The sequence below is a fragment of the Brassica oleracea genome, chromosome C3 (assembly GCF_000695525.1).
Source record: "Brassica oleracea var. oleracea cultivar TO1000 chromosome C3, BOL, whole genome shotgun sequence".
Lineage (NCBI taxonomy): Eukaryota > Viridiplantae > Streptophyta > Magnoliopsida > Brassicales > Brassicaceae > Brassica > Brassica oleracea.
In genome coordinates this window covers 45,391,678-45,401,949 of record NC_027750.1, presented here as the reverse complement: position 1 = coordinate 45,401,949, position 10,272 = coordinate 45,391,678, and the positions used below count along the sequence as shown (strand labels likewise).

The 10,272-nt window shown below is 45.3% G+C and overlaps 1 protein-coding gene across 1 annotated transcript; it reads left to right on the top strand.

Annotated features, from left to right (window-relative positions):
* Window positions 1-1,850: 1,850 nt before the first annotated feature.
* LOC106330726 lies at window positions 1,851-2,657 on the top strand. The gene is made up of 2 exons (XM_013769152.1): window positions 1,851-2,363; window positions 2,469-2,657. The coding sequence occupies exons 1-2, from the start codon at window positions 1,851-1,853 to the stop codon at window positions 2,655-2,657; spliced, it is 702 nt and encodes a 233-aa protein (XP_013624606.1).
* Window positions 2,658-10,272: the final 7,615 nt, after the last annotated feature.

Below are 10,272 nucleotides of genomic sequence, written 5' to 3'. Positions count from 1 at the left end.
CTCTCCGCCCCCAGCCCCGAAGAAAAGAGTTGACATGATTTCATGGGGGCAGAACAGCAACACAACCGATGAAATCAAGAGCCAAACCGAAGGAAAAATCCGCTTCGAGATCTCGGTAGCAATCCACACATTGGAAAATCCCGACGAAGTCACTCCCCCTCCCCGTGTCACTCCATACAACCCAAACCCAAAGCCTCCTGATGTAAATATCTCTAACTTCAAGCGAAAGAGCAAAATGAACAAGATTCGCGAGCTGCTGGAGAAACCGATTCAGAAAAAAGACAGAATGCATACCCTCAATCGCAATCTGTCTAGGGGGCAGATTCACTACCGACCAGCACTTACTAAGAGGTGACGGAGGCTCTAAGTTCTGCAATTCGGTCAACTCAATCAAAGCATACCAACGGAGAGCAGAAAACAACGTAGGAATTAGAGAGCCCCTGTCAGGTCCCGATCACGAAATCACCTTCAACGAAAACGAAAACGAAACCGGAGACCTCGATAAACCACACGACGACGGTCTCGTGATACGAATCGACACGAATCGACGTCGGTGGCTGCAAACTATCCCGAGTAATTATCGACCCGGAAGCTCGGCCGATGTCCTCTTCTACGAGGCGTTTAAAAAAATGGGATTCACTTAAGTACTCCTAAAGCAAGAGCGAACTCCCCTCATCGGCTTCGCAGGAGAGACCACCTATTCTCTCGGATCGATCGAGCTCGAGGTAACCGCGGGAGAAATCAGAAAAATCGTAGAATTCATCGTGATAGACCGTCCAGCCCCATTCAACGCAATCCTTGGGAGACCTTGGCTATACAGCATGAAGGCAGTCCCCTCGACATATCACCAATGCCTGAAATTTCCAACCTCGAAAGGAGTCAAAACTATCAGAGGAAGCCAGAAGAACTCCAGGACATGCTACCTCGCGAGCTTTAAGGACATCGAGCAACACCCTTAAGCAGGCAGCCAAAATTAACGACAGACGTACCTACGTACACAAACAATCGAACAACAAACCCTATCCCTGGGAAAATAATCGAACTACATTATGACTTGATCGATTGGTGGAGGCCACGGCAGGGAACAAACTCCTATCTTTTATGGACGCCTTCTCTGGATACAATCAAAACATGATGAATCCTGACGACCGCGAAAAAACCGTGTTTATCACAGATCGGGGTACATATTGCTACAAGGTAATGCCGTTCAGTCTTAAGAACGCGGGGGCGACATATCAACGACTCTTAAACCGCATGTTCTCTGAACAACTCGGAAAACAATGGAGGTGTACATCGACGATATGCTCGTAAAATTTCAAAACGAACAAGACCACGTCGTCCACCTCAAAGAATGTTTCAAAAGGTTAAATTCGCATAACATGAAATTAAACCCGGCCAAATACAGGTTCGCATTAGCATCGGGGGAATTTCTTGGATATCTCGTCACTTGCCGTGGGATCGAAGCTAACCCAAAACAAATTAACGCACTAATCAAAATGGCTTCCCCGCGGACTAAACGCGAAGTCCAATGGTTGATTGGTAGGGTCACGGCACTCAATCGATTTATCTCGCGGACAATGGATAAATGTATGCCGTTCTACGATACTCTGAAAGAGAACAAGAAGTTCGAGTGGACTGAAGAATGCGAAAAAGCTTTCCAACAGCTGAAGCATTATCTGGCCACTTCTCCAATTCTCGCGAAACCAGTAGAAGGATAACCTCTATTTTTATATATAGCGGTATCGACAACAGCAGTGAGCAGCGTCCTAATCAGAGAAGAACGCGGCGAACAGAAGCCGATCTTTTACATAAGCAAGATGTTATGGAACGCCGAAACGCGATATCCCTTAATGAAAAAACTAGCATTCGCCTTGGTAACGTCAGGTAGAAAGTTAAGACCATACTTCCAATCCCACACTATCATCATCCACACCACGTTTGCCTTACGAACGATCTTGCACAGTCCTAGCCAATTAGGCATACTTGCAAAATGGGCAATCGAGCTAAGCGAGTATGATGTTGAGTACCGCCAAAAGACGGGCGCAAAATCCCAAGTGCTTGCAGACTTCTTGGTTGAATTACCAGCGGGATATATGACGAATCAGGAACCAAATTCGACTTGGCTCCTTCATGTCGACGGATCCTCATCCAAGCAAGGTTCGGGGATTGGGATCCGACTTACCTCTCCCGCTGGAGAAATCCTGGAACAATCGTTCCTGTCAGATTTTCATGCCTCCAATAATGAAGCAGAGTACGAAGACCTCATTGCAGGAATGCGACTCGCTCATGGACTAAAAATACGCAATATCCATGCTTATTACGATTCCCAGCTAGTCGCAAACCAATACAGCGGGGAGTACGAGGCAAGAGACGAAAGAATGGATGCGTACCTCAAGCTCATCCAGGATTTGGCCCATGAGTTCAATCAGTTTGCCCTTACGTGAATCCCGCGATTTGAAAATGTCCAGGCCGATGCTTTGGCAGCTCTAGCGTCGAGTTCGGATCCAGGCCTCAAGAGAGTGATACCAGTCGAGTTCATCGAACATCCGAGCATCAGACCACCGATCATCGCGAACCTCATCCGCGAACCGGATGAGAACGAGGACCAACCCGAACAAAACACAGAGCAGATTGAATATGGCTGCGACAAACCATGACTGGAAACAATTCGTGCTTACATCATTGACGGAAAGCTGCCCGCCGAAAAATGGGCAGCACGAAAAGTTAGAACCTTGGCAGCGAGATATGTCACGGTTGACGGAGAAATTTACAAATGGAGATTTTTGGGTCCACTCATGACATGCTTGAAGGGTGAGAAGGCCCGAAAAGTTATGGCAGTTAGAGGTTCACTCGGGATCCTGCGGAAACCACTCCGGCGGCAGGTCACTCGCAGTCAAAATCAAACGCCACGGTTATTACTGGCCAACGATGATTGGGGATTGGGAAAAAATTCGCGAAGAAATGCGAGAAATGCCAGAGGCACGCACCTACCATCCGTCAACCTGCAGGGGTTCTTTCCTCCATCACGTCCCCGTATCCTTTCATGCGGTGGTCAATGGATATCGTAAGTCCTTTTCACAATTCGAAACAGAAATGTTTCTGTTAGGAGATTTTTGTGTAGGATCTTTGTGAGTACCACAGAACGATGGACAAGGCTGGTATTTGTATTGATTTGCAAGTAAGAAAGTAGAAAGAGACATTTTATTAGATCAAAGAGCTGGAACTACAACAGTTTTGAGTAAGAACCCTAGTTCTAGCCGCCTAGCTCTAATCTCTAAGTCTCGAAGTGTCGATCTCTTGCTTTAGGGTTTAGGTTCCCTTTATGTAGTCTTCCTAAGGCGGGCCTTAGTCGGTTGGAGTAGGTTAAACTCTTCCATATTCGGAAATATGGAAGGTTCTCCTTATCGGAAGTTTTCCATTTCCCGGGGGAAGGGGGCGATCCTGGGACCGGACCCAGAAAATTCCATGGCGGGGAACCGGGGTTCCTTCCAGCGGGGATCCTGGGAACCGGGGTTCCTTCCACCGAGGATCCAGAGGCCGCTGTCCTGCCTGGAGTTTGGAGGAATTCAACACCTGAGTATTTTTCCCCAACAGTTTCCTCCTGGTCCTCACTGACTTTTTCTCAAAATGGGTAGAGGCGGAATCTTATGCCAGAATCAAAGACGTCCAGGTTGAAAACTTCGTATGGAAAAATATTATCTGCAGACACGGAGTCCCTTGCGAAATCATGACGGATAACGGATCTCAATTCATCTCTACCCGGTTCGAGACATTGTACAAAAAATGGAAGATACGATTAAACAAATCGTCTCCCAGGTATCCACAATGTAACGGACAGGCCGAAACAATCAACAAAACCGTCCAGGACGGACTTAAGAAACGTCTCGACGCTAAAAAGGGACGATGGGCAGAAGAACTCAAAGGAGTACTTTGGTCACACCGTACAACCCCAAGACGAGCGACGGGAGAAATACCCTTCGCCCTTGTATACGGGACATAATGCATGATTCCCGCAGAGGTTGAGTTCCCCGTGTTACAAAGAAGGTTGTTACCCGAACGGGAAGAACAAAATAACGCAATGATGCTAAATAATCTCGACCTCATCAACGAACGCCGAGACCAGGCTCTTGTTCGAATTCAGTATTATCAACACGCAGCAGCACAATACTACAACTCGAACGTTCGAAACCGCAAATTCAACGAAGGAGAGTTGGTCTTACGAAAAGTATTCCAAAACACCACAGAACAAAACGCGGGAAAACTTGGAGCTAACTGGGAGGGACCCTACAATGTCATAAAAGTAGTCCGCCCAGGATCGTATCAAAGAGCTAATATGCAGGGCGTAAAAATTCCGGGAACTTGGAACGCAATGCTCTCAAAAATACTATCACTAAAAACAATCACCGAACTACGAGACGGCTTGATCTCCGAAAGGGGAATGTAGGCAATTTATCGATAGACATATTCAGCTGTCCCCCTCTCTAAAAAAGGGGGGGGAGTGGGTACGTATACTCGTATACTCTAAAGTTTTAAAATAAATATCTGGTCCAACTCTCGATATTTTAAAAACTTCTCTAAACAAAATACAACACCTAATCTAGCAAAATCGTACAATCACGCTTGGCCGAAAAACAATATCCAATTCTTCAAAGCCCGCAAATTCATTAGTTACGAAGCACAACACTTGCAAAAATACAATCCCTACGCGCCGCGAGACGTCGCAAACGCCTAGGGAAACTATTTTTCAAAAAGACATCCTGAAACCTTCATCACAACTACAATACACATTAACAACTGCTCTAACACGTACCCTTCGCGAAGATTTTAACGGTAAAACCTACCATCAAGTTCGATTCTGATCACATCAAACTCTCAACGTCCTAAACAGACTTAGCCTTCTCGTAGAGATGACTCTCGTACATCCGACACAAGGATAATAGCGCTATAAAAGAAATTCAGAATTTTTGGTCAGCACTTCGAGGAGGCTTAAAAATTGCCCTTGGAGAGATGCTCGGTTCCAACCATACAAGTCATATAAGACAAGAACCTATCGCGGACTTTAAACCGGTCTGGAATCAGGATGAAACTGAAATGGGATACGTAAGTAGGATTAGTCGTCGCACCCCCTAGAAGCAGGAGTAAAGGTCTTACCCTAAACCCAGCACACATGTCTCTAACATCTCAAAGGCATGATATCCAAAAGTGATACGAGATCCTAAACCATGTCTCTTCGTCCTATTCTATCTCTCTTGAAATTTTTTAATTCTTCGAATATTGTCATCTAGAACGAGCGTCGAATACAACGATCCAACAAAAAGAGTTTGATACGAGATGACAACTCATACTCTTCCCTCTACATTCGCACGAATAAAAACCCGCACTTCAAACTACATAAACTTCGATTCATTTTAAAAGCCGCAAAAGCGGCAGGGATTCGAAGCCATAAGCGGCCAGTCCAAAAAACATTAAAACGCCCACACTCGGCCGAGAGAAACGCAAAAACAACAAATACATAAAAAAAACTTCTCTCTCGAAAGAAACTGCAAACCATGATCGTCTTTGGGCTCTTACACCTCACCTTCAACCACCACCTCGTCCAAACTCGGAACCGCTCCGCCCTCATCCTCTCCAACTGCTGGATCCTGTCCTTCGGGTTCACCCGGACACGGAAAGGAGCCACATTCCAACTTTGCGGCAGTAAGGAACAACCTAAAGTCCCCGTCGACAGTAGCAAGCTCCTCCTTGCAAACCAACAGTCTAGCCTCTTCGTCCAACGGAGACAAAATCTCCTCGTTCTTAAACAACTGAGCCTGGCTGATGCTACCATCGACATTTGCTAGGGCCAGGTCCCTGTCATGAACGGTCACCAAGGAATCGAGGAAAACGGCAATCTTCGCCAAACGGGTTTGAAACTCAGCACGGAGAACGTCAGCGGCCATCTCGGCATCACTACTCTTCGATCCCCCTCCGCTCTGGATTTGATTCTGAAGGTGACGAACCTCAGAAGACTTAGCTTTCCGAGCTTGCTTCTCCTTAAGTAGAGAACTCACAGTTTTCCCAAGATCACGCCCAAGACCCCCAATCTGAGCCTCTAGCTGGGACACTTCAGCAGAATGAGTATCCTCGATGTCCGTCAGCTTAGCTTCAAGTTAAGAAGACTTCTCTTGCGACTCCGACAACTCTTTCGAAAGGTGCTCAGCTTTTCGACCCACACTCGCTAATCAGCTCGTCGATCAAAGAGCAAACTGTACAAAGGAAACATAAGAATTTAAAAACTTTTACACCTCGTTAAAAAAAAGAGAGAAGGGTGGTAAAAACGTACCTTTGCGCGGTATCCCGACGTTAGACTCGATCCTCCTTGTTGAGAAGATTCCCCATTGTTGCGCCTGGTGCATCTCCTCTTCCGACCTTTCGGAGGAGCAACCGGAGTAGCACTGGGAGCACGTAGAGCCAGAACAATCCCTCTTCTAGCCGGAGGAGGAGGCATCGACTCGGTGGCATGCTCCTTATCATCCGTCGGCACCGGCGTCGTAGACGAACCAGAAGGTTGCGCCAGAGCGTCCGCTCCTACCTGACCTTTGGCTCTCGGTAAAACCTGGACGTTGAGACAACAATTGGGGCAGGAAGCAACATAATCTCGACGTCAGACCCCTTCTTAGCATTGCGCCGCGCCACCTTATCTCTGAAAGAAAGGAAGCCGGCCATAGCACCGTCGGAAGGAAGAGGGTCCGGCGTGGTGGCCAGAGGGGCGGCGTCGCTCATCTCAACGTCGCATTCTTTCTTTTCGCCTTGGGAAGAGGACATCTTGAGAATGGAAGCTTAAGAGAGAAGTCAGAGAGAATCAAGAGAGAGGTGAAGGTGTGAAGAAAATGAAGGATGAGAGCTCACTACATATAGAAACATGAACAGGAAGCATCCATTCAAAATTAATAAAGCATACAACCCTAACCATAGATTCTGATTTCTTAAAAATACGCAACTCGCCCGCAAGAATCGTCTCCGAAGTTTGCAGGTTGGGGGGCTAACTGTTGGGGTCAAAAATGGTTATCTCTAAATCGATGGTTAAGGATACTATTTTGGGAAAGTTTTCATAAAGATTTCGATTTTTAAATACTTGGAAAGACTTATCTGAAACACCGAAACGATCAGTCATCTAAAAACGTGCTCGGAGCAACCAGACCGAACTCACAGACCGCTCGACGGTCATCGAGTGGTCCGAGCATCGAACCACTTAAAGATCGTCGAGTGGTCGGCTCGAGCAGGCCACTCGACGATCGTCACATGGTCGGCCCAAGCAGGCCACTCGTTGATCGTCGAGTGGTCTGACCATCGAACCACTCGACGATCGTGGAGTGGTCGACCCAAGCAGGCCACTCGACCATCGTCGAGTGGTCCGACCATCGAACCACTTGCGATCGTTGAGTGGTCTGTCCCAAAACGCCGATCCAACCCGAAACTGTCGGGACGACACCAATTCATGCACTCTCGTCTAAACCTCGATACGGCCTCTTATGAACTATGACTATACGGTCCCTTACTCCATCCTAAGTGGAGTTGTCGTCGAGACATTACAATAAATCTACGGTAACTTATACGAAAATCGTAATAAATGCTCTAAGTCCAAAAACGGCCCAAAGAGGCCTAAAACGGTACTAAGAGCCCACTTACGATTTTATTCGATAAAAGCCCATCAGTACTACGGCGGTTTATATTATATCCGCAAGGATAAATGTTAAATTTCTGAAGATAAATGTTAAGTTTCCCAAGATAATTACGAAGATCGAGGAAAATGGAATATTTCCGAAAGATGCTAAAGTCGGCCAAAGGGCATAACAGGGAAGCTTAAACCAAACTTGGAGGGAGTATATAAGGAGTTCTTGGCGAGATGCACAAGGAGAGAAGTTTTTCAGAGCAAACTTAGCACTAAGAGCATTTAGGCAACTTTCCGTTTTTGTTATTTCGAGCTGCGACTCAACTAGGTTTTGCAGTCTTAGGTTGTTAGAACTAGTAATCTCGCCGACAGCTCTCATAGCCAAGGCTTCTACCTTGTTGTAACACTCATACACGAATTCGAAATAAGACTCCTTTTTCTCTTTCTTACGATTTCTTATTTCTTTTCGTCTTTACTTTCGTGTTCTGATTGCTTGGAGTGTGGTTTAGCAGATATCCGAGACCTCTGAGAAATTAGGGTTTTCCAAACTTTCCTAATTTGAACTGAAATCAACGGTGTGAATTTTGGTCCCCACAGTTCCCTTTATATAGTCTTCTTAAGGCGGGCCTTAGTCGGTTGGAGTAGGTTAAGTCCATATTCAGAAATATGGAAGGTTCTCCTTATCGGAAGCCTTCCTTTTTCCCGGGGGAAGAGGGCTGTCACGGGGACCGGACCCGGAGTACTTCATAGCAGGGAACCGGGGAACCTCCTAGCGGGGATCCAGAGGCCGGTGTCCATCCTTGGTTATGGAGGAATTCAATACCTGAGTATTTTCCCCTAACAATTTGCCCCTTATTGCTCGATTTCGTCATCGAACTCGGGGAATAACCTGTGCACTCAAGTCAACCGGAGTTGCTCATTCTCAGCATGCTTCCCCTAGGCAGGACATCACTCCAGTAATCCTGCGATCCCGGGTTCCACTCAGGCCGGAACAACACTCTGACCCGGGGGAGGACCAGTTCCCTCACTCTAGACCGGGGTCTGGCGCTATTCAACCGCTGATTTCTTGTCGAAGATGGAGACGCTTTGGGCTTCTGATGGCGTCTGAGGAGGAGCTTATGTGTTGATGCGTAGAAGCAGGCTTGGAAATCACGTGAGAGATTATCGAAGATCCCGGACCAAATTCTAGATCCCCTAGAGTCTTCAGATCCCCGTTCTTGGCGAGAAAGAGAACGGCCATGATGAAGCCTCGAAGTTCGCTCCCTCGTGTGGCGTCCTCTTTGTGGCGCGTTGATTGACCATGGATTTTACCCATTTTTAACCATGGTTTATGAATGTTTTAAGATATATTATTACTATATAGAGTCTGTTTAGAGCAATTACAGGTTCATGTACCATCTGGAAGAAAATGATGCATTTGGAGCTTTTTGGAGATCTTTTGAGCTGCGCTGGAAGCAAGAGATGGTCGATGGTCGTAGCTCAGTATCGACCGATAGTCACCACCAAATATCGATCGATGTCGAGTCCCTCTTAATAATTAGAAGATTTCAAGTTTCACAAAAGTCTCAATAATTACATCATTAGTCCCTGGCCGCCTGTTAGGCTATTTATTTGGGTTTTGTATTATTTTAGAGGCAGACTTGCCTAGAGACCTTTTTAGACTTAGTTTGGAGAAGGAAAGAAGCCACCATTGAAAGAGGAGAGCTTAGTTGGAGAGATAGATCATCTACTGCAAACACAGAGAAGATCTTGAACTCCCTTGTTTTCATATATCTGTTTACTTTTACAATTATTTATCTAAGTATTATTCAGACCATCATAACTATGAGTTTTACGAATATGTCTTAGTAGTCCTTGCTGTTAGATTTTGGTTTCTCAAATAGGTTGATAAATGTAATACTGATACAACAATTATAAGGATGTTTAGAAATACAGTTCAATCATCTAGTTATGCTTAAAGCTAAGTTTAGGATTGATCACCCTTTAAACTTAGATCTTAGGATTAATTGGAATCAAGCCATTGCTTGAGTCAATACCTGAAAATAACTAGAATGATCTAACTGACTAGATACAGACGAGAGTTGGTCTTGTGAGTTAGAGAATACAAATCAAACCCATCCGTAAAGCTTTCTGGAAGAAGTATCGATCGACACAGCGATAGCCATGTCGATCGATATTTTGAAAGGTGTATCGATCGATATTCACAAAGAATTATCAATCGACACTTTCTCGCCACCAGAATAACGAATGTTGAGGTCCGAGTTCCAGATTAGATAATCAAACAGATTATACCTTAGTTTGAATTCAAGAATAATTTATATTAATAAATTCCTAATTTCCCAAATTAAGTATTATTTATCATACCTGAGAATATACCTTAATCTAGCTATTTCACCCAACTGTTAACAACCTCAAAACAAATCAATCGAGCAATAACTTGCTCACCAACTAATTTACTACTTTAAAACCCATAAACCATTCAATCTAGATTTATTTCAAGACCATAATCTATTGTGTAATCCTAGAGTCTCTGTGGATTCGATCCCTAAGTACTACATCCGAACCTCTTATTTGAGAGAGTAATTCACTCCTTAGGATAATTTGAGTGATATCAAATTTGG

Bases quoted from the DNA above. Each gene is read 5' to 3' on its own strand.
- LOC106330726 (XM_013769152.1), top strand. From the start codon at position 1,851: ATGAAAAAACTAGCATTCGCCTTGGTAACGTCAGGTAGAAAGTTAAGA. The intron at 2,364-2,468 runs GCAAGAGACGAA...GAAAATGTCCAG, and splicing joins AATACAGCGGGGAGTACGAG to GCCGATGCTTTGGCAGCTCT.